The 25,199-nt window shown below is 42.3% G+C and overlaps 1 protein-coding gene across 10 annotated transcripts in view; it reads right to left on the bottom strand.

Annotated features, from left to right (window-relative positions):
* Nucleotides 1-25,199, bottom strand: part of ZNF644 (zinc finger protein 644) — a 714,013-nt gene that overhangs the window by 154,441 nt on the left and 534,373 nt on the right. For 7 of the 10 annotated variants that reach the window (XM_086953948.1, XM_086953944.1, XM_086953943.1 and 4 more), the window contains one exon: nt 18,328-18,450. The exons of the other annotated variants lie outside the window; for them this stretch is intronic. In XM_086953948.1, coding sequence (XP_086810074.1) covers nt 18,328-18,450 — 123 coding nt within the window. The remainder of the gene's footprint in view (nt 1-18,327; nt 18,451-25,199) is intronic. 10 annotated transcript variants of the gene reach the window in all.

Genomic DNA, 25,199 nt, shown 5'->3' with positions numbered 1-25,199 from the left:
CACAAACATCACATAATACACACACACAGGATTTTACTTGTACATGTTTATGATCCTCAATTACCATGGTGAGTAAACAGTAACGGAGCAGGGGAGAGTTCCAATCACTCGGCGGCTGTGACCTCCGCACTGGCTCTGGTCACCTCTACGGGTGAAGGAGAGTACTGGCACGGGCATGAGAACGGGAGAGTGACTCAATGATTCTTTGAAACTGACGACAGACTTGGGAGTAGAAAAGTACAATTCTTGCTTAGCTGCTGATCAATAAAGTTCACATTTGTAAAGAAGAAAAAAGCTGCAGGCGGAGAGGGAGGAAGCTGCAGTGTGGGCTGGACAGGAAGAGGTTGAACAGCCTCAGCACTGCCTCCTTGTAATCGGGGACACACACGCTCCAGGGAAGGCTCCCTCCTCCATCTGATGTGAAGGGGGGGCGATTTTCCCCAGCAGCTCTGGTCCACTGCATGGCCCCTCCAGTAGCAGCATAAGGACCTCCTGGTAGACAAGACTGCTTGAAAGGAGGCGCAGCTTTGCCTCTGACATCATTGAAACGTTTGCGCTCTCTTCACGCCCGCGTTGCTGGCTGTGAAAAGAGACGTTGGTGTTTTGGTAGCACCTTGGTCACACTCTGTCGGCACGGATGAGGCTCAGTATTTTCAAACACACCTGACTCCACTGCACACACAACTCCATACACCTATAATTCACCTGCACACAAATTACTCGCCTGCACACATAACTACTGCATAGCTCACTCAGCCCCCTCATGCACACACGAGGCTACTCTCCTGCACAGACCTGACTCCACCTTGCACACACCATGATCTCCTGCACAAAACTCATTCCCTTACACACAGTAATTGTACTGCAGTCACTTTGATCCCAGGCACACAACTCCCGCTTAACATGGACCCTCTGTACACAAAGCACTGCATTAGATATTGCTTATTCTGCTTCACACTCCACACTGGTCTTCACATCTCACCCCTTTTCAGACACCTCACTCCCCTGCACACAACCCAGTCTTCTTCCTCAACCTCCATTACACATCTCAACCCTGCTAACACTTCACTTACATACCACAAAAACTTACACATGCAATACTCCCCTGTACACACCTCTCAAATTCTCATACCCCTCCCCTGCTTCCAGTTCAGAGATCACTCGTCCTCCGAGCCCCACTCACTGACCTGCACTCCTCTCTTCTCCGACACACTCCTCATCTTATTCACTTTCACATTCAGCGCTCTCCCCCACACTTGTCTCCTCTTCTCATGTACACTTCTCTCACCTATACATGCTCGACTCTTTAGGGCACACCTCTCGCTTCATACCAGACAGTACCTGCCAATTTGAAGCACTGGTTTAAGCACACAATTATTGATTGTAAGGCACAAAACATCCCATGCCTAAAGACTGGAGGTTCTTGGGAGAAGAAACCTGTGCTGGAGTTTGGGCCTTCATTTCTCCGGACTCTCAGTGCTCTATGTTCTGGGAGGGGGTATAGGGATGGATAAAAGTGGTCACGGCGGCGCGCAGGTGGCTCTTACTGGCTGCAGGACCTCACGGCGCAGACCGCTTGTGTAGTCGATGAGCTCCTCCAGGCTTCGCTTGCTGTGCTGTCTGCAGCCCAAAAACTTGTGCTGAAACTTTTCCAGCTCCCGCCCCACCGTTACGCACTGGTCCATGGTGGGTTCTGCCGGCGGCGGGGGTAGGGTAAGGGGGAGGAGCAGTGCAAGCGCCATGCCCCGGACCTCGCAAGGACTTTTGCACTCTCCCTTTATGTTTTGGGCTTCTTTGTGGGGCACACGAGGGAGGAGAGTGGGGCCTCCCACAGCGCCGAGTGACGCCTTGCGAGGGGAGCAGACGGTCTTGCGCACTGTCTGGCGGCGAGTCTCTAGAGCGGGGCCTGTGTCTTGTGCGTTCTGTGATCAAAACTGACTCACGCTTGCCGTGACAGAGCAATCGTCGTGCTATTGTTTTTACAGATGAGAGACGGGCGGAGTTCAAAGTTGACCTGCTTAGCTTGGACAAAACCATTCTCACGTTTGTTAGGGCAACAGGAACATGGATAAGCCAACTTTTAGAGCTGCATTGGGAAGCTCAAATGTAAACCATAAACAACCCAGCAGAGTAAAAGACCAACAGTTCGTTCTCTTCACGTACAATACTGCACAACGTGAAATAACACCCCTCCAGTTCCATTTGCAAAGATGGAATAAAAATAAAATAGTGCTTACCCACTAATTAAAGGAGAAAGTTTAACGTTGTAAGCAAACACTCTAGTCCGGATGGGCGGGGCCAAAAGGAGACAGGGTGGTAACAAAAAAGCCTCAGTTTCAATCGGAGGCCAGCGTTTGGCATAAACTATGACGCTAGCCAATGAGAAAGATGAGCAGGTTTCAAGTCCACTTCTAAAATCTCCTCTACCACAATATGTCTCACAGAGCGAGGAGCGCATGCGCGCTCCAGCGCTAGGTCTGCAAGACCTAAAAAACCTTACTAATTCAGTGAAAAAAAACAAAGGTTAAAAGGGATGTTATAGTTAGGTAAAAAATTCAGTTAAAACATACAGTTTCAAACTAACAAAACCACATAAATTCACCAGTTATCATAGTCTAAAGAAACTATAACTCATGCCTTAAGTAACTAGAACTCACAAGCTCCCAATAAAATAAAATATACAAAATAGAATTTTGTTTATAAAATCATTATTTATAAAACATTTTACAAAGGAACAGTTCAGAAAACTCAGACTCATCGATCCTTTATCTTGTAAGAACTTAACATGCATATATGAATCAGCTTCTCCAAACACACAGTCAACATTTCAACACACATAGTTTATATGCAATATCCTATCATTTAGAAATAGCCAACTTTAAATCAATAACTCTCTACAGTATCAACCATTCTATTTTTTTATTTTCCATTTTTTTATTGATTTTCTAAAAAGCTTAATTTTACTATACAAAACCACTTCAGAGATTCAACATCTACTGAGGATGTATAAACAAGGACACATGCAACCTGCACAGCCCAACTAAGCAAAGTGGTTATTTAAGTTTGTCAAATAATAAGTTGTAACATATTTAAACAATCAACTGTAGAGATAAAGCAATTTACCAGGGAATATCCCAGGAGTTTGGCGGGGGCGGGGTGGGGGGGAGACAAGTGAGAAATGAGGGAATGTACACCTTAAAGAAATAGTAAGATCTGAGGGAAATTTGTTGTCATAACCCCTTTCAGAGGGCTACGGGGCACGTAGGTATTACTCGGCCCAACTGTGGCGGTGAGGCCTTTTACTCCTAGTGTCCAGGGGGCCAACCAACAATGTATCCTGAGCAACTGGGCCAAATATCCTTCTGTACATGACTCCTAGTGGTAGCTGTGGCAGGGGTTATTCCACATTCACTGGAGGCTGCATCAAGGGAATGCTCACTACTAGGCTTAAACTCAAGGGACCACTTTGTCCCGCAGCAAAAAATAGCCAAAAGTGTCTTGGCCCTGCAGCACCCTTAGCAGCTAGTCCCCGGGGCCTGGTAGGCCAGTAACAAGTCTTACCTGCTCCAGCAGCTTGGAAGCTTGCAGCATCTCAGCGGGTGCCCCGTACGAGTGCACTCACAACACCCCGGTTCTATATGGAAAGTTGGCTATATGTGGGAGGAGTGACAGTAAGCAGCATGCAGGCTAACCTCTGAGCTTATGCAACTGGCTCCAACAGACATCAGAGGTACTCCGGTGCGCCTCCTGCACAGTAAGTTCTGTGCTACACAACTGGAGGGAGATTGGTTGGAGTTTGATATACCTAGTTGGGGGTCTCTGTCATGTGTCGATGCAAGACATTGTCCTCCTCAGTTCACTGGGCAATTCAGGTACAATGCTCAAGGCTTTCTTGTTACCTACAGGTCACCGACCTCTCAAAAATCTTGTTCCACGTATATAGGGCAACTGCAATCTTCCGAGGCGTTAGCCCTTTCAGCATGGTAGTTCACACCACAGAGGCCCCTCCTTGAATACAGGGTCGCCATTAGGTTCTGCACACACTTCGGCCCTCAGTATCTAGAAATAAATTCCACAGCGGCTCCTCCTGGAATAAAGGGCACTCTGCTTAAAACTATCTTCAGGGTGACCCGCTCTAGGCATACGGCTGACAAACTTGCACACAGGAAATGACCCAGTCGGTGCAGCAGCTGTGTCCTCAACCAGTGAGCCCAAGTGGCTGGGCTCCTAACTGGAACTCACTCCCTCTAGAACTCTCCCCTTCCTCAAAGGGCACACTGTTCTTGGCAAGCAGGCAAGTGCAGGGGCTCCAGAGAGGGTTGTCTTGGTTTCCCTGGGTGATGTCCCCTCTCCCAGCAGGAAGACTAGCAGGCATTGCACTACAGTCCTGGTCACAGGTAAAATTCTTGCAGAGCTTCCGCTCCTCACATAGCCAGTCTGACTGCTTAGGAGATGACACATTTTTGGGGCCTCAATTTCCTCCTCTTATAGTCCATTTCCAGAAACCAAATGCAATTTAGGGTTTGGCTCTCTATGTTTTATGTTGGGGATCGGTTTAAAAAAAAAAAAAGAAAACAAAGTACACACTTTTCCACTTCCTCTGGAAAGACTGTCTGCCACTGCAGGGGAAACTCTGAAATGGATAGTCCCTCAACACAAGCCTTGGGAATGACTAGGGTTCCCACCAAGATGCCAGACACAGTTGTATGTGCAACGAAAAGATAATCCTGGGCTCCCAGTCCTACTCTATATGATTCCCTTATCAGCCCCATCTCCTTCCTGAGATGTGTCCAGGGACCCTCCTTGCGATCCCTCACTGAATCAAAGAGCATCCATTGAAGTCTACATGGGGAGTTCTCTCTCTCCTTTCTTCAGTGTCCCACATATCTTACAGGGATGCAGAAATACATAAGTATGCTGGAGGTTGGGGGATTTCACTACCTCTCAATCTCTGGCGGGAGCAGTGCTGACTCAGATCACGTCGGGCTTGACCATCATTTTGAGGTCCAATATGTGCTGTTCCTAATTTCAGCGCATTGTTCTAAAATGGATGTTACCAGCATAGTTATCAATTGAATTCGGTTGGATGTACATACCCAAAGATAAGATTACTGTCAAATTCATGTGAAGGCAATTCTATATGGTTATTATCCATCTTCTCTCGCGGACTACGATTTGTGAATGCCATGAAAAAGTCCTGCGTTACAGGACGAAACGCGTTGGCCGTGGCTTTTAAAAGAACAAAATAATAGAGAAGAAACTTTTCTCATCCAACTTGAGGATGATTCGATTGTAACTATATGCAATGTTGTGTTCTCTTTGAGTGGTGTAGTCCTGATTTAGCCTGCTTGTATTGTTCCCCTAGAGTTGAAATAGGGATGTGCTCCTGGACAGGGGGAACTTTCACTTAGTGTGCACACAGGTGAACCCACAATCTATTGATTTGTTTGGTATATGTTTTTGATTGGTGCCGGATCTTTTGCGGTAGGTCCCTTGTCCAAGCTGTGTTGTACCTCCCCATGTCTTCACCAGGTAGGCCTTGGGTTCTCAAAATGGAACCCAGTGCCCTCCATGAAAAGTACCATTGAAGGCGCACTTGCACTTAGTGTATGCATGCAGCACACACACTATCCAGTACTGTTACCTCCATGCATTGTGTCACCCCAGGCACACATACATTCAGCACATATGTTCACTCTGCGTGCACTGCCCAAGTACTATGGCCTTTCTGTATTATGACATTTGCCTCTTGCAAGTACACACACTGCTAGCACACACATTCACCATGTGAGCACTGCACAACACTTCACCCTTCATGTATTGTACTTCTCGCAGGTACAGATACACTCAATAAGCCATGCACATGCATTCACCGTGCACGCACTGCACAGCATTATATCTCTCATGTAATATACTCCTTGCAGGTATACATACACCCAATACATGCACTGCACAGCACTGTACTCTTTCCCAAGCACACATACATCAAGCGTAGACTCACCACTCCTACGCTGTGCAGCACTTTACATATAATTGATGATGTCCAAGGATGAGTTAATAACATAGCAGAGAAACTTTTAAAAAGTTGTGTGAGCCTGTAAGCCTCACTCCAGTGACAGGTTAAACAAGCATTGGCATAGCCAATAGGTCTCACATTTGGGACCTTATAAGTGTTTAGTTATCCAGCACAAAAACCTTGGTGCAACAACATTAACTGTTGTATGGATAAACACTTATAAGGTCCCAAAGGCAAGACCTATTGGCTATGCCAATGCTTGTTATTGACTGGGAAGAGGAAGACAGATGAAGAGGTAATGATTATTAGGATATTTGGGCAACGTGGTCGTCCCTTAAAGGCATGATTACGGCAATCAACAGTTTAAATGGCAACTATTTTTATCCTGCCTTGTGTGATTGTAAGCTTTATCTGCAGTGATGTTAAGAACTTTAAATCCATTTGAACAAGAAGCATTTTTTTGTTCAAATATTTGTCATATGCAGCAAATTGGGGATTGCGTGATTGGTGTGTCAAGATCAATGTTAATGTGGAAAACGCTGCAGGTGCCTGATGGCAAATTCAGTGGCGCAACGTATTCTCCTAAGATTGCATCCTTTTACCCTCTGGATGTTTTTGATGACTTCCAGCAGAACTCTCTCGCAAGCAAGTGTCGGGGGAGGTGGGTTACGGACAGGGAAGTAGTACTCCTCCCCCAGCGTCATGAGACTTGTTCAAGTCACATGCTGTACACATTTTGGCTTGTTACCTTGTGGCCTCAGCCTTCTCAGCACTGGGGGAGTCTCCTATCTGGAGCAGGCTTATTACACATTGCCCCTTCGACTGAACCGTCTTTAGAAACAGATGTTTCACTTTGCGAGAGGAGAGAGGACAGGGGAGTTATACACTGTCTAGACTGAACGCACAAACAAGCCCCTGTCAGTTGAACCAGACGTGGATACCACAGGCCTAAAAATGGCATTTCACACTATTCAAAATCATCTTCAATAAAAGATGTATTTTTTAATCCTGAGCTCAGGGAGTCCAAAATCAGAATGTCTAGCTGTTCCCAAATGAAAGTTACTCTTGTGCAATGTTACAAGGCAACTCCAATGATAGCCTATGGGAGAGTTATTCCTTGCAAAAGTCAAAAATGAAATTGGCAGTCTTTCATTATCAGGACTTGTACAACACACCAATACATGTCCTACCGTTCACATACACTGCACCCTGCTCACGGGGGTAACTTCGGCCTACTTTAGGGGTGCCTTACATGTAGTAAAATGGAAGGTTAGGGCCTGGAAAGTGGGTTCACTTGCTTGGTCGACTTGGCAGTTTAAAACTGGACACACAGACACTGCATTGGCAGGTCTGAGACATTGTTACAGGGCTACTTATGTGGATGGCATGATCAGTGCTGCAGGCCCACTAGTACCATTCGATATACAGGCCCATTTACACACACAGTACACTATACTGGGGACTTGCCAGTAAATCAAATATGCCAATCATGGATAACCAATCCCAATTTACACAGGGAGTAATTGCACTTTAGCACTGATCAGTAGTGGTAAAGTGCACAGAGTTCTAAAAACAGCTAAAATGAAAGGCAGCACAAAGTCTAAATTCCCAAGGTCAGAAGCAAAAAGACAGGGTAAAAAAACGCCAAAGATGCCAGGTCTAACGAGTCTTTACCGAACCTTTCTGATTAAGATGATCTCTGTATCACACTAGTGTGAGGCTGGTGGCTTGAGTGAAGGCGTTTAAAGCAATCAACCACTCAATCTGGAGGGTGATGAATGTCCTATAAAACACTACCAGGATGATGGCATGACCGTGATTTTCCCAGAGGTGTATTTTTGGGGCTTGGCCTACTTCCACACTATCATTGGGGTCTCCAGAGATTCCCTATGGGACAGACGAAAGGGCACCCAATCACAACTGTTGGAATATGTCTAGATGTCAGGTACAGCTTTACACCCCAGCTCCCAATATTAAGTGTTTGATTAAAGCCACAGAAAGCCTTTTGTTTTTCCTTGTACTTTGTTACCCATCCTCTCGATTGTGTTTTTGTGTGTATGATGTGTTATTTGGTTGTGAGTAAGTATATTTTATATGCAAAGAGGGAGCCCACCTAGTTCCATTTATTGTAATACCATTGTCCTAGAGCAAGCTGAGATGGTTCTGCTCGGTTTTGTCTATGTATCTTGAGCTGCATTCTTAAATTAGCACGTTTACGGAGGGTTCTCTTGTTAGAGGGATTGTCTGTCAATTTGCACTAGAGTAGTAGTTCTAAATCTGTGGCCTGGAGGCAACTGGAGTTCGGCGAAGCCTACTCAGAGGCCCAGCGCCTGCTTAGAAAATGAAGTCCTATTAACAGATTAATAAAGTGTATATAAATAACGAAGAACAATGTAAAGCAAAACATTTTAAAAGATTCTCTAAAAGTGAAGGAATTTGAAATTTGAGGCCAAAAAGTTAAGTTAGTCAAACAAAATATGGTGTGGTTGATGTGTGGCCTAAATTAAATTTAGGAAAAGCTCTAACCTTCCCATTAGAATTAAAATTGTGATTTATTATTATTATACGTTTTACAATCAAATAAAATAAAATATTTAATTATTTGTGTATTTTCTTGATGAATGCTTGTTTCTGCATTTTGTGTGTGTATTGTTTTACTGTTCAAATTGTCAAATACTTAGGCCGGGGAGCCCGGATTCCAGTAATAATTGACCAAAGCACAATGTGGTCGTGATCTATGGCGGAAGGTTCATCATTAAGGGCAGATCTCATTGCGGTCTATAGCAGAGTTTTGAGGAGTCAACATCATGTTGGGTTCATGGGAGAGCCCAAGGAGCGCTCTAGCATCCGAGAACAATCTCAAAATGTGTTCCTTCCCTTTCCACTTGAACATAAGACAAAATGGATGGCCGCATTGGTATTGGATTTTCTGATCTCAAACAAAGTCTGTGATAGGCCAAAAATCTCTGATTTTTTTAGAGTGATTAGTGATAGGTTCTGAAATAATTGAATCCATGATCCGCTAAAGAAGAGGATGGCATTCCCTTAGCCACCTGCATGATTGCCTCCTTGTCCTAAAAAGCGTACGCAAGAACATCTGGTTGCAGTGTCTGGGAAGAGAGTGAAGGGCCGAGTTCTATGAGCTTGGTCAAGTCTAAGAGGGGGAGCTTCAGCACCATCTCTGATTGCCAGGAGGAGGTTCCTGGTTACGGTCATGAGGGATGTGTATATCACCTCGTCAGCTCCAGTTCTCCAGATCTTCCAGCTTTATATGTATGGCAAAGGTTGCTCTAACAAGGCTTGTAGTCTACTCTACAGCATTTTTTTTAATTATCTGTGCAAGCAGCAATTGCAAGTATAAAGTCTTCCACACTATTGCCCTTCTCAGAGATATCCTTCCTCAGCTGTTTCATGCACGTTTTCAGCTTCAATTCGTATTTCACTCAAGAATCAGTCTATGTATTCTTTTATTATTGGAGTGGAAGTCAAGCTGCTACCTTTCAATGGGGGTTCATCTCCTCTCTTCACTACAAATTCTACCAGAGTGTCAGGCATTAATCCCCCCATATATCCACGTCTGAGCTATCATGTTATTGCTAGCCCCTCACCATTATACAGAATGTATATGGGGGAATTGAGTTGAGAGAAGGTTAATAGAAAGTCAGAGTTGTGCCCTTTAAAGAGATTGAGGAACTGCCATCAGAGCAAGCATTGTTATGATAAGAGACCACGCTTCTCTGATCCTCCAGGGTGGTGCTATTAGTTTATGCCGGGGAAATTACTGTTTTACAGGCATCTGTAGATGAAGGGGTTATTTGAGTTTATATCCAGACTAGGACATTTAGCTTACTGTGTGGTGCAGTGTATAGAGGCTAGCATCCCTATTGCGCCATTGGCCCAGTGAGGTTTTTCACTTCACAGTGGGGTGAGGGAGAGTGGCTTTGGATGAGAGTTCACAGTTTTTCCACAGCTAGGACAGGTGTGTAATGATGTAAGGGGAGATCCCATTTAAGGGCTCAACAAATCCACTTGTCGGCTCGCATTTGCGAGGTAAATTTTATGAGGTAGAGCTATTTTTAGGTCCTACACGCCCTTTCTGGCGATTAGAAAAACATACTAACTTTTGTCTTCCGTCTTTGAAAACTGAGCAAATGTGACAAGATAACAAGATTTAAAGGCCTTTTTATTGCTCACAAAGCAAATGAACAATAAAGAGACCTTTAAATCTTGTTATCTTGTCACATTTGCTCCGCTTTCAGAGACGGAGGTCAAGTAGCTTACTGTTAGGTCGAGAAGTTTTTTTAAAGTACTAGACCTGCAGGACTAGTACCATTTTTCAGATTTGTCAAGCCCTGAAGGGGCAATCATAGACCAATGATGCATATGTGATTAAGAATGTCCAGGTGTGGCTGTTCACAGCACATGCGGCGCAGTACCCCAAAAGCAAGTAGCATCAGTCAAGTAAAATTTTGACACGAGTTGTACCATGGACCGATAGAGGCACCCCTGGGAAGATCATGTGTCATGTCAGGTGTGACAGCCAGAGCCATGGGGTGGTCGGGGAAGCCACGTAGTGAGGCCTTGCTATTTATACTGCCTGTTTAGGACCAATCTGAACGGACAGAAATATGGAGATTCAGCTCTATGCATGGGGCGTTGATTTAGAGTAAATTGATTCTATCATCTGTACGGATAAAGCCAGAGCGTAACATTTCTTGGTTGTGAGGTCCCCCATCACAACCCATGGTTTAAAGTCGCCCTCAGGGCCTCACCGCGTTGCTAGCTCTTGAGGGTGTGTGCATCCCCACCGCTCCGAGATCTACCTCTGGTTGACGTTCCCGGAGGGTGTTTCAGGGATAACACTGCATCCTCAGCGGACTGTTTGTGGGCACTAGGACTTTTCTTCACAATAGATGTTACATGTTTCAATGCACATTCTCAGGGGCAGACTTGTTGTGGTATTGTTCAATGCGATGAGCAAAGGGGGTCCATCTGTGGTTTCCTGGTTCAGGCACAGCTGTCCGAAGCTCAGCATGTGGAGTCAGTTGGCTCCCATGTAGGTCCTCTCAGTCTCTGGTGTGTCTGGCCTGGGGCATGGTACCTCTGTTTTGCGGGCACCCTGAAGTGTTTTAGAACCCAGCCTCGCAGTCAGGCTTGGTGTGCCCCATCCATCAATTTGACTGACGGTCACCCTCATGTCACCTATGGGCCCCGTGAACTTGTGCTTATGCCTGTGTCACAAGGTATGGAGGATCGGCATGGAGCTCCAACTCGTATTGCTGTAGGCACAAAACAACACTCTTCAATGAAGCAAGTAGATGATGCGCTTTCAAGATGGCAGGCAAGTCTTGCTGGGTTTTCGCAAGGAAATCGGGAGGTTCATTGGTTTTCCTCCATCATCCGTTCCCCTCAGGTCAAAGAGGTTATCAACAAGGTAGAAGCCCCCGGGCTATCAGTGCAGTGCTGCCAGGGGTCTGTGTGGGGGTGATTTAAGAGCTTTAGGGACAGGGTTTGTGCAGTAAGACTCTTACTCCCTGCCTGTCCTGGCCATGCCCTCTGTCAAACAGTTTTTACTTCCAGATCTACCTGGAAACAGAGAGTAGAGTGCTTGAACCAGATGTTTTTAAGCCCAATCAATTACACATGGGACACATGGATACAATCAATCAATATATAATGGTACTAAGCAAGTAAAACTAAGCATGGTTTAAAGGCCAAGTAAGGTAAATGCACATATGGTAGGCATATGTTAACTTTGTTTATGCAGGTCCAAATGTAATGCTGCTGATTGAATTTATTTATTTATATCCGTCAAAGCCCCGTTGCTTTTTTTTTAATGTGTGTGAAGCAGAAAGGCCTCTCCTATGAGATCGAATTGCACCATTGCAATGGATTAAGAACTAACACAGACAATTGGGGTATACTCAAGAAAACCGGTTAACACAAAGTTAAAGGTGTGTTAACAAAATTATCAATTAATATTTCTTCTGATATTGAGGAATACAGGAAATCTAATTGACTGCCCAAACTGAAAACAGCGAATGGATGATTAAAATAATTTTCAGTACCTGTGATCTAGCTTATGAAGGACAGATGATATGAGGAATTCAGAAATAGATAATAGAACACAACCCAACAATCAGACCCTTCAAGGTAAATGTTCATTAGTCAAACACTTTTTGGAGAAAGTCCTTAAGCAAGCACACTGAGTGGGTTGTTGTGACTGATCAAGTTGTCCCACTTGATGGGGTGATATTTTGTAACATCATAGTTGAGAGCCCTCAGATGGATTAAAATAAATATATTAAATATATATAATATATATATATATATATATATATATATATCAATATAAAATAGATCATGAACTAGACAACAACAAAATTAATGACACGTTCACTGACAACGGAAACTTGCATACAATACCTCAGAAAAGTTGTGGAGATCAATGTTTGGGTTTTAATCACTCTTCCATTTCAGGAAAGCACAACGTAGTAGAAGTCGACCCAGGCTACATGCTAGTGCCTCAGATTATTTCAAGGATTCCTCCTTTAATTTCACTTCTTACCCTGTGATGCGCTCTATGGATTTCAATCACAGACCAGGATTAAAGTCCCTTCAACATGCCGCAAGATGCTTAGGTCCTGCAAAGGTTTTTAAAGACGTATCCAACACTAAACTGCATTATGACAGCAAGCTACTGACAAATTAACTTTTTGGGACCTAAATAAACCCATTTATCTCACACACACAAACTAACCAAGGAGCATATCATGCAATAGACAAGTAGACAAAAACGGAAAATGCTAGCTAAATGAAAATACACCTTAGAGGTGAAGAACCTATTGCTTTCTCAAAAGGGCTCACCCTGGAAGCAAACACGGTTTTGAGCCCTGTTTTGTTGTGTTCTATCTAGGACCCCAATCAATATTGTGACCTTATGCCCCTATACGGTTATAATCCATCCATACCCCTATAATGGCATAAACTATCAGAGCCATGTTTCAGAAACTCGCCTCTGCAGCTCATTACAGTATATGACACAGCAGAAGCCACTATCTAAGATTCCTGGATTACACACCGAGTTCTTTAACCAGATAACACCCCCAGCAACCTGGGAAAGCCCCGCTTGCTATGTTTTTATTAGTAATAGAACTCTAATGAGCACTGTAAGAACGACCGGTTCTTAGTGACATCTTTATTGACGTCTTATGTCTAAAAACTTATGTCAAACAAGGCACCTTCCAGGTATAAATAATACCAACGTTGCCTTAAGCAAACACAGCGGTGGTGGTAGAGAATACAGGAGCAGAACAGCTGTCCCTTGCAGAGCCCAGCAGATGCGAGAAGCCCACGGACGCTGCCCCTCCTCCTCCTTGACGCGCTGAGAAAGACGCTGTCTTTTCTCCTGCCGAGAAAATCCAGCTCCGACGTTTTTCAGCCCACCCTTGCGGGTGAATGGGATATCGAGTCCTGAGAGGAGATACAAGACCATCAACATTCTATTCCAGAGGTACAGTGTTGACTAAACCCTTAGAGAGAATTCTTGAAGCAAACTCTTGGCAAAACCAACTTAACTTAAACTGCTACTTACGTACTCCCCCCCATGTATTAGGCTTAGGTCAGGTACACCGGGGTAGGCGTAGTTAGAAGCACCAGTTGAGGACGTTAGCTAAATGTATATATGAATGTACATATTTTACTCATTTTAACCATTGTATGGCTAAGAAACCATATCAATGCTTTTACGGTATTATTTCGCAATCCTCCTTTTACTGTACGCACTTTTTATAACAAGTCTTGCAGTTGTGGCAATTCATTTCTCTTGCATGAGAAGAAAGACTGTTCAATAAATAATACCTTTTTATTGAAAACGCCCGTCTCTCTATTCTCTGCATCCTGTGAAAGTAATTCTTGCACAACTGACTGAGTGAAATAGCTGTCCATTGTTTCACACGACTCTAGAGATTGACTCTTATTCTAAGGAGCAAAGTTGTCATGTTTATGCGGTTGTTGGAAAACTGAATCCCTTCTTGTCTGAGCCAGGGGAGCTGATCACTTCCTATTCAGTCAAGAAAGTTTCCAGTGACCTCTGAGCTAGTTGGTACAAACCCAATTAAGTTTAGCATAGTCAGTAGAGACCTGGAAGACCGCACTTCTACGTCTACACTGCTGTTTATGTTATTCCAATGCGCAGGGCCTATAGGGAAAATAGGAACTACACTACAGTTTAAATTGTTTTTTTACAGAACGTGTTAAATGTTAATGTTTTATATGCCAGCCAATAATAACAGGGAGCCCGTCCACCTAAGATTAGTCAAAAAAACAATTCGGAATACTGAAGAGAGAAACCATATGTCTCTGAATTTTCTTTTTGAAAGGACCTTCTTCTCATGTTCTCAAGTTTACTGGGCCACTGCCAGTCTCGATTTACTTCATTCTGGGGCAAAGGGCACAGAAATAAACCTATTTTAAGTGATGTCACTTTGAAGAACATTTAAACTTAAGAAAGTAATTTTGTTAGGAATTAACCTACTGTAAAAACGTTCTAATTAGATTAAAAGGTGAGTAGTGGCCTAAAATTGAAAGCATAAATTCATGAATGTATATTATGTATGCTAAATTCATTCAACTAATTAATAGAACATATAGATTTCAGAGGAGGTCATCTGAAAAAGACAGTGGAGGATGAGTACTTACAATGACCTTTTGACTAGCTTTTATAATTTCTGGTGTCATACTTGGATATACAAAGATTGAGAGCAGTGGTAGGCGAGAACTGGTTACTTACTTTTGATAACTTTCTTACTGATGGACGTGTGGTTTCCTGCTGATTTCTTATGTGAATCACTTTTAAGTCTGACTGTATCCACAACTTTTTTTTGTTGCAATGATACTTCTAACTAATTATACCACTCTCCGAGCGGGCCAGTGGGAGGACGATAAGGAACATGCAGGACGTTGTGCATCCATTAGGAATGTTAGCAGAGATAAACAATTTAGTCTTCTAATTGATACTCCTTCCTGCAGATGCCTTATGTGAACCACTCGAAAAGCAATTTCTGCATGACTGAAGGAAGGGCTGAGATGCAAATGGTAATTAGAATTAAATAAAGCTTTGAAGTGCAACCCTGCTGATTTGAGATTGTTCTATAATTTCTAATACCAAACAGTAGAGGTTTCACAGAGTACAAAGAGGCCTGGTGGTGAAGCCTTATATATCGTTTGAATCAAGACATCAAGGCTGAAGTTGATCATTTACTACCTGGTCAAAATCTCCCTAAATAAAAGGCTCTCCTCTGAAAACTTAACACGCTTTACACTCAAACGAAGCCATCTCAATATTGTCTGCTTTCATTCAGCCTTACTTATCTTAAATGCCTTGTCACTTAGAAGATTTTCAAATCCTGAGTGATTAATTCTATGCAGGGTATGGATATGGGTTTTCTGATGTTTATCCTACAAAGCCTCTTCTTTATGATTAAAAAGTTTGGTAGAGGGTTGAAAACTGGCAAATAGATCACCTGTGATAAATGAAACTGTGTAATGCTTTAGGTAAAACAGATGACATGCCAATCAAAGTAACCTTGCTTGTCAAGAAAATTGTCAACTTAGGGAAGGCAGAGAAGACTTGCAGGTTGCCCACGCTTCTAGCTGAAATAACTGTGGACAGAAATACGGTTTTAAGGAACAGGCACGGTTAGAAGTATTAGAAGAGAGCAATGACCCACATGGATTATTCATTAGGAATTTAAAATGAAATAGGGATTTCAAGGAGGTAAACCTTTAGTCTTAGGAAGGATCTTAATCTGTGATTTATTAAGATCCCTCATCCCTCATCAAGCCCAGCTTTCTGATATGGAAACTTTTGTAAGGGGAATAAAAACCATTTGAAATGACAACTTTTCTTTCAATATTTTAAAATTGAAAGAAATGTTGGCGCACAAATGTGCACATTGTAGTATACTTACAATGTCCAAATGTAGAGTTTCCAAGTCCCTGCTGCGATACAATTTAGAGAATACTGTCCATCTGCAAAAGTAAGCAGCTTTTATTTATAGAATTTCAACTGTCAAAAGAACTTTCGGAATGCACTGTGGAAGGTAGTAATTTCCAGGACTAGTTTCAGATTTGATGACTGTGAATGTGTAGAGTAGGACCACTCTGACTTGGTTCAAGAGAAGGTTGTCCCTCAAAAGGTAGAGGATAGAAAAGGACAACTCGGGTCTGGAAGATCTAGGTTCCATGGTCACCCCGTTTAGTCTGTGGCAATCACAATAATGAGCTTTGTGGTGTTGAATCTTTCAAAATACTCTGCATCAGTGAGGTGAATGAAAGTATATTTGTCAGTGACTTCCTCATAGTCAATGCTACTGAAGATTACTTGTGACACTTCAATGGCTGAATGCTCCATTCTTGGAAGACCACATTAATTACAACCAAAAGAAGGTACACCTCAGGGTTTTATTTTACTGACTTTGCCTGTCTACCTATGGAATGCACTGCCATGGTCGCATTACTTCACCATAAAGTCTTCTGGCAATGGCCCACAGCTTCGTGCCCTTTGCTTCTCCCGAGGGCTTTGGTTGTGACACTCACTTCTTTAGGGATAGGCAACATTGCACTGGATCGGTTTCCCCACTGCAGAGACAGAAAGGCTTTGCTAGGCAGTCAAAATGCCCTTCATTTCAGACTGATGTGAAGATTGTCTTTTGAAGAGTCCACTGAGGGCTGAAAAGATGTGGCCACGGCTGGCTCCTTATCAAGGTAAAGAAGTGACTGTCTCTAAGGACATCTTGGGAAAGGGTGGCCTGGACAGAACCCCTTTCGTTTACAGTTTGGAAATTAAAGCATGCGAAATGAAAATCCCATCTGGAATTCTCATAGAACTGGTTCCATTGAAGGCATACGTTTCACTTTCAAGGAAGCCTTTTGCTCAGCTTGCTAAATGAACCCCAAAGTTCCTAGAGCTACCAATGCATTTCAATAATGAAGCCTTGCCTTTTTTTAAATAATTTCCAGGCTCCAAAGACTGGCAATTTGAGTTCATAAAAAAAATATACATCTCGTGCCACCAGAGAGGCACATGATGTTAGGCCAATTACTGCAGCAATCACAAATACATAGCAACTTTGAGGATCTATCACAAATATTTGGTCGGTAAATTTAGGTCTCCAGGAGTATTTCAACAAGTGTTAGTGATGTGACTGTAGCAGTGTGAAGATGTTAGTATTTCACTGCACACTGAGGAGTGGTAGTACCCTCAGGAAGTACAGAAGTACTGGTTTCACCTCCATCTTTCTTGCAAAGGTCAATCGACTTTACAACTAAGGAATACAAATTGTTGAGGAATTACAGTTTTTGCTTAGTTTAAGGACCTCATTAAAACAAGACTGTTTAACTATGGCATTTCCATGCAGTCAATGGCCCAGGATGTCAAAAACAGTTTCATTTCAAAGGTACTGACACAGTACTTTAATGATGGCTATACCTGCTAATGTGCTTGTTGATATAGAAGTTGTATTGTCACAATAGTGGCTGTTGGTATTTACATGGCACATTCACACCATATGGGGTTCATTTGACATAAGAGAAAACACTACTTAATCGCTCCAGCTTCGATAGTGTTTCATTTAAAAAATAAATCAATTAACATTTTTTACTGGTGCTTGGAAAAATAAATGTATTCTTCGTTAATCAGAGCTAATACTTTACAAGAGGGCTCCTCATTGTATACAAGAGGAATACTAAGGCACACAATTGAAGTGTCTTACTTCAGCTACATTGCTTATCTACAAGTAATTACAAAATAATGAGACAATGTACAACGTGTGGAAACAAAATGGACACTGTTAAAACCTTTAGGGAATATCGTCTTATAAACATATGGGCTGCTTTATTTTGAAATAACCCTGCACAATCATAAATATCTAATCGAGGCCAACTATTGGACGTTGATATTCATTATGAAGATCATAAACATTCCTGCTTGTTTACATCTGCTCACTGCAAAGTATTTGGTTTATTGACATTGTCCAAAACAATCTCCAGATGAGCACAAATAATAATAAGAAAAAATACTCAGTCGTGAAAGTAAATTATTTAAAAAAAATAATGAAGAAGCGAATAAAAGAACAGAACAAAAATGTTCTATAAATGATGGATGGGCAAAAAAAAAGTGTGATGCACATGTTTACAAAAATAACAAAGCCTTTTAAAATGCCAAATGTATAGCATAAGGTCATTGTTCACTTTAAAAAAAAAAAGCAAAACATGCTGCATCCATGTGTTTTGATCTCTAATAAACTTACCAGAACCAGTTAAGAGTCCAGCACTCTTTCTTCGTGCATATGCGCGCAAATGGTTCGAGAGGCTAACTGCGCTTGAAAACGTCGAATTGCAATGCACACATGTTCTAAGCTTCGCAGTCATACCTATCATCCAAAAGAAAACTCAAATCCAGTTTTCTACACAAATATTTTTGGCATGCGCTCATCTTGAAAAAATTGAACAATGTACCAGAATGTTACAACAATTATTTACTTGTATTTACTGCTTGTGTGACTAGTTGCTAACATTAACCATCCCAATTCTCTTCATCACTACAGCCCCATCACACTTCACAAGGTGGTGAGAAAATGGTTTATCTCCCCCACTGTCCTGGTTTTGAAAATATCCAATACGAATAGTGCCTATCAAGAAAGTATTTGCAATCTCACTAAAACATGGCCACACATTATATGGACAAGTGGCCAGTGAGGCAATTGAGTTGGCTTAGCCACGAGAAATGAGACATATGCATAGAAGCTTTATACGTTTCTGGTTGGTTAATGGACCAGCTTCGGGGCCAGTAAAAATTGAGCGTGAAAGAATAATCAAGGACAACTATTTTCTTCCTTTCAAGAATAACAAATTGAATACCATGGCGAGAGCTGCATAATTTGAATAACATTCATGTGACACGCTTTGGAAAAACGTATAAGAAACAAATAATTGTTTTAGGTTTTCGAATTTTAAATGTCTCACACCGGGATTACTGGCTTGCAGGTGACTGTAATGATGAAAAGAGAATGAAAATATTACGCAGGAAAATAAATAAATACAAAACAGTGATGAATTTTTGCAAACAAAAATATTATCTACTTTTAATAAATAACCACCGCACCATAGAGTATCTAATAAGATTCCAGTGGCAATGCATTGTAGAAGTAGAAAGACAAGTTTTAATTTTCAAAGCAAATATTTCTTTTGAAGAGAGTAACAGTCTGTTATATACAGTGGGAATTAAAGTGCTTTACTGTCAAGATTTTAAAGATTCAAAACGGCATTATATCAAAGATAAAAATATAGGGAAAAGTTCGACAACACCACTAAACGTTGGTTAGCAAAAACACATATTATACAATACGATCAAATACTTTACCCAGTATGCATCGCTAATAAGGACACATATGACGATTTATCTTTTGTGTAGAAATGTTTTTGCTAAATAAATCATCACAAAGTGGCATCTTAGCACTTAATCATAAACCATGACACAAATACCTTAGACCCCACAATAACAAGAAATCATATCCCTTCTCCCTATAAAATCACATCACCAGACTTATGCATTAAGATCACTTTTACATGAAAAATGTTATAAAAGGCATTTGAAAAAAAAACAACACTTGCCTCATATGACGTGCATTAATTGTTTTGCGTTTCGTTAATACACACATCAGTTGTTGAATTTGGAATTAAAAGTTCACTGGGTATGCATGGTACAAAGTTCAAGATATTACTCTCTACCTAAATTCACACCAAAGGTCCGAATCTTAGATGATCGAGTATCAAAGCAGGGGCTTACTTTAAGGACGTTTTGGAAAACAAATGAGACAAACTATAAATTTCAGTCAGTCAGTCAAGAAACTACAATTTTCACCACACACTTGTTACAGGAAAATCGGATGGAGAACCAATTATTATGGTCAACATTTCAGGATTTTTGTTCTCCTATATTAACCCTCCACTGGCCTGAACACACAGTTTTCCTACTCAACAGGCCTATTCACAGACGCATTTTGTAGAACCTATAGCAGTACTACTCATGTATTACAAAATGCTATTCAGAAACCTACACGCAGAGGTTCTCATCTCTGCTATCTTATATGTGCAGACCTGTGAAGATCTCTGCACATGGCAACATTTTAATAGTAACTGTGGAATGGACAGGGGGAAGTGGCTGAAAAACGGGGAATACTTGCGACTAAATGGGAAGGGTTTAGGGAGAAACATACACCCACCCTCAAAACAGTAGGTATATTGCTGTTTTCAAACTATACTTCGATAGTTACTTTAGCCAAATTGGGCCCAAAAATGTCATAAAAATACTACAGCTCATATTTGGCAAAAGTGCATCACCACACTGCAACCCATCCCATAGAAATGAATGAAAGCAGGGATTTAAGTGAGAAACCCAAAGGAGATAATGTTAAAATAAATCAATGTATTTGTAAAAATATACAGAGTATAAAATTATTTCTACAAAATATATAGTAATACTAAATATTGTATTATAAAATAATTGAATAACCTTTTTAACATTAAAAGACATGTAAAAAAAGAAATCAATTTTATACATAACGTTTAACACAATACACATTTTACTCATGGTTAAACCATTAACGGCAAGTATCTTTTTGTTTTTTCCACAGCATGGTTAAACCTGGGTATCTCAGAAGAAACCATCTATTTTCCATCCTTAGTGTGTTTTGATCACCAAAAAGACTATCAAAACTGAGGGGGTCAGAAGAATCGTGCTGCAAGAAGTGTGGACTACGGGACGCTAATGAGTTCCATATGTTCGTGCTCTGCCACCGTATTCAGGAGTTCTGGAAAGAGGTTTGTAAGGTTCTGAGTGCCAGCTTTCAGACCCACATGGAGGTAAGCCCTGAACTAGTTATCTTTGGGTGGTCACTGGAACTGGGTGGCCCCCAGGGCTATTGCAACATTGTTTCTTTATTTAATTTTCCTGGGAAGAAGAAAAATTTGGAGGCAGTGGATATTCTTTGTGTGTCCTTTCAAAGCCGAATGGTTGAAATCCGTGATATATGTGTGTGTAAGATGGATTTTATTCATTCCCACCCAAACAAACATATCTAAAGTGTGGCCCCCTTGACCACATGGCTGGAAGGAGAGGACAGAGTATCTCCCAAAGGCAATTAGGAAGTTCCCGGAGTATGTTGGGCTCTAGGCTTGGTCCAATAATTACAGCCATTTGAGGTTATGACATGTTGGCGGGTACTTTTCAACTCATAAACGTAGGTACCCTCTGCCCAAGCTGAGAATCCTAGTACTCCTCAAGGGCGGATCACTTTGGCAGACGGAGTGCTTGCGGTCAGCAGTAAGTAAGCAAGGCAAATGAAGACTTAAGTATATTAAAATAATTTTTAAAAAAGAATACACTCCTAAGTGTAGATTTACTCAAGTGTAAATGTACCTTTGTGAAGAGGCTCCAAGTGACTTCATGTCTGAAACTCATTTATGTATGCTAGACAATTATTTCAAGTATGGAAATTGTATGTGTACAGATTCACAAGAGATGCTTGATCCTTTAACCGGCTTACAGTTTATAACATGTATTTTATTCCATGCATGACCATGGCACCAGTTTTGCTTTAACAGTAAGCCCTGTTTAGTTCACCTTTTACCAGTGCGTCACCTGGCTCAATGACCTTTACAGCTATCTATTCTATTGTCGTATTGTTGGCTCTCCACCCCTGGTAAGAGTCAAAGCAAACTGCAAAATACTGAAAAAGTAGCGAGGGAAAACGTAGCTCCTGCCTATCAAATGTTTCTTTTGCTAGGCCTTACTCCTTGGATGTTGACACACTGGCAGTTTCAGTAAAATCTCAGTTATCTCTGTAGAAGATATTGCCCCCATTCATTTAAAACAACACTTTTGCAGTCTTTATGTTTCTTTAATAAGTCTCTTGAGAGTTGTCTGAAGTAGGAAGTCCAGCTCATTGAAAAAACTTAGCCTTATTGTCACAATGTGACTCTTCAGCTTCAAATATAGAACAGACTGTATGCACCTGCTATTCTTTAATGTAAGCCCCAATTGTATCATGCATGTTGCAATTGCTTCTTGCATGCGCCTCACTGCCTATAACTATGCACAGATTTTGTTTCTCATAAATACATTCTCTCAGAAATCACTTAGGCCCATCTGTGAGTCTTTTCAAATCTGTACTGAACTGGCAACATCTTTTGCGGGTAGAATGAAACATTTCCTGGCTATCGCAAAAGAAAGTTTCAATTCTTTTGAAGACTCGGAGGTGAGGATTATTCTTTACACTTGCTTCACTTTTACTTTAGCAGACATTTAATTGTATCTCCAACAAACCACGTTTTCCCACGAAACACTGGGAATTGGTAAAAACAAACAATGGACAATGCAGTCCAACAGTTCACAACTAGCCAATGCTGAGGATTCATTCACATCACAGCCCTTTGTCGCTTTCCTTAGTGCCTCTTTCATCGCGTGAGTCATGCCATGACCTCTTATGAGTCCTACTCCCCAGTCTCCGTTCCTGGAAAAAGAAATGGAATTACCAATAGAACCCCACAGAGAATGCTATCCAAAACGGAATATACCATAAACACTTACTGAATCAGTAGCAATTCCTAATGGAAATAAAAGCATAACTTAGCTACTTACTCGTTCTGGGAAGGGTCTCCCGAATGAATAATCTGCGGGTTGGATAATCCTCACCTCAGGGTCCTTGATAGAATTGAAACTTTCCTTTACGATAGTTAGGATATTTTTCATTCTATTTCTGGACCAGAGGCTGGGAATATGCTTGTTTAAAGCTTACTAACCACAAAATAAGCCATGGCTAACCACTGGCTTAAAATAAAACCTCTTAAAGGTAGAATCCAAGAACCAGTCAGCTGCTTCATAATAGGGTCCAAGCAGGCAGTCCTTGAGTGGAGTGTGCACCTAAGATTTTAAGATCCACCCCAGCCTCCTGCATGACCTACCGCACCCAGTAGGCTATGGTTGGGGAGGACGCCTTATGAGGCTTACTGAGGGCAACTAAAATTGCAGACAGGTCATAGGCCCATAAGGCAACTACACACAACTTAAGGAAGTCCTGAAAAGCTGGGCATTCTATGACCCTTGTATTGCTTTTTGTATGCCTGCTGAGCGTAAAAGACACTCCTGAGGGAGAGAAAGTTTTTCCAGTAATATCCAAAGCCCGGACATCTCATACCTTGCACGATACCATGCAGAGAAACATGGCTAGCTTCGCCAAGAGCTCCTTCCTCGACAGGAACCTATTGGGTTGTCATGACAGGAAAAGATGATGCACCTTATCAATGTTCCAAAGAGCTAGGTACCGTGGTGTCGGGGGCAATGATAGCATGATGCCCCTTGGCAGGCGACACATAATCAGGTGTTTCCCCACAAGGGGCCCTTCCACAAACATGTTCCCCTCGAGATGGCGGAACGGAAGAGTTGATTGAGTAATATGATATCCCCTTCTGTGCTAGACTAGGTAGAAAATTCAGAACCTAAACTAAGTCTGAGCCAGCAGGATCACAACCAGTCGCACACACCAACAACGCCATCTTGTCCAAGCAGATCAGTATCTTTTGATGGTGCCCGCAGACCAGGCCTTTGACAAGAGGCCCTCAGCCTGTGTTGAAAGTCCTGGGGGCAACCATTTAACGCTGTAATCAGCCATGCCATCAGGCGGAAGGAGCCCTTGAGCATCATCTGGTACAGAATCTGATCCGGATAACGAAAGAGAGTCAGAAATATGGGAAGAGGGATTGGAAAATCCCAAGAAAGTTCCAGAAGAACAGGAATCAAACTTGCGCTCTCCAGATCTGTGTGACCCACATTACGCCCGCCCACTGATGTCTGATCGGACGCCCATTTAATCATTGCGAACAGGGATAATGCATACCCTGTCTCATGTTTCCAGACCTGTAGGAATGCATCCGTGGCTTTCGGCAGGGGATCCAGCCACCAACTGAAAAATCTGGGCGGCTGGCGATCCAATCGGGAGGCGAAGAGGTCCACCGAAAATGACCCTCACTTGGTCTTCAGGCTGGCAAAGACTTCTGGATGAAGCTTGCAAAGGCTGGTGTCCCAGAAGTGATGGGACTGACAGTCTTCTACCCGCTTCTAACCAAGACGATATTCTGCTGTGACCAAGATCTGATCGATCCAGTCAGAATTGCCAAAATGTGGCTGCTAGATCCCAGAGTACTTTGAATCGAGTGCCCTCCAAGAGATTTATATACCTGATGGCTGAAATGTTGTCCATCTTTAGTAGGACACACTAATAAATCTTGTCCTGGGTCCAACAATGACCCACAAATGACCCAGCCAGAAGTTCCAAACAGTTGATGTGTAATCCCTGTTCTTGAGGAGGCCACAACCTGCCTGTGGAAAATGGACAACACTGAGTGCCCCATCCTGACTTGCTGGCGTCGGACTCTATATTGAGGTCTGGGGCCAACCCAAATATCACTCTCTCATTCCATGCTTCCATGTTGGAAAACCAACCAAGGATCTCCACTTTCGAGAGCTTTGAGAGGCTGAGCAACCAAGAGCAAAGGAGTCCTTTTCGCAGGTGTGCGCTTTTAAGCTCTGAAGGACCGGGTAGTGAAAGTCCTGGGAATATGGACTAGATGAATGACAATAAGAGACCCACCAGGCGGGCGAGCTGTTGCAAGGGACACTGTCGATATAAAGCTCTCCAAAGCTTGTGTCGAATCTTAACGTCTCCTTCCGCGAGGGAAGAATCAGGGTAGCCTCTGTAGAATCTATAACAAAACCCAGAAAAAAATATTTCTGAGCAGGCGTCAGAAGAGATTTCTTTCAGTTTATGACAAAGCAGAGGCTTTCGAGCAGGTTGACTGCTACATGTAGCTGGGCTGACAACTGCCGTGCGTGGGGTCCTGTGCCAGTAGGAGCTTGCCGTCAAGATAAATATTGAGTCCGATTTCCTGCACCCTGAGGTGTTCAACCACCGGTTTGAGAATCTTCGTGAAGCACCAAGACCAAGAGGAGCAGGAGACTCCAAAAGGCAGGGTTGAAAAGAAACATCTGCGGACAACAAATAAACTGGAGGAACCTCCAGTGGGGTCGAAAGTTTGGTGTGGACAAATACACATCTTTCAGATC

The sequence above is a fragment of the Lissotriton vulgaris genome, chromosome 1_1 (genome assembly GCF_964263255.1).
Source record: "Lissotriton vulgaris chromosome 1_1, aLisVul1.2, whole genome shotgun sequence".
Lineage (NCBI taxonomy): Eukaryota > Metazoa > Chordata > Amphibia > Caudata > Salamandridae > Lissotriton > Lissotriton vulgaris.
Note: the sequence above shows the minus strand (reverse complement) of the source record. Positions and strands in the feature narration are given on the sequence as shown.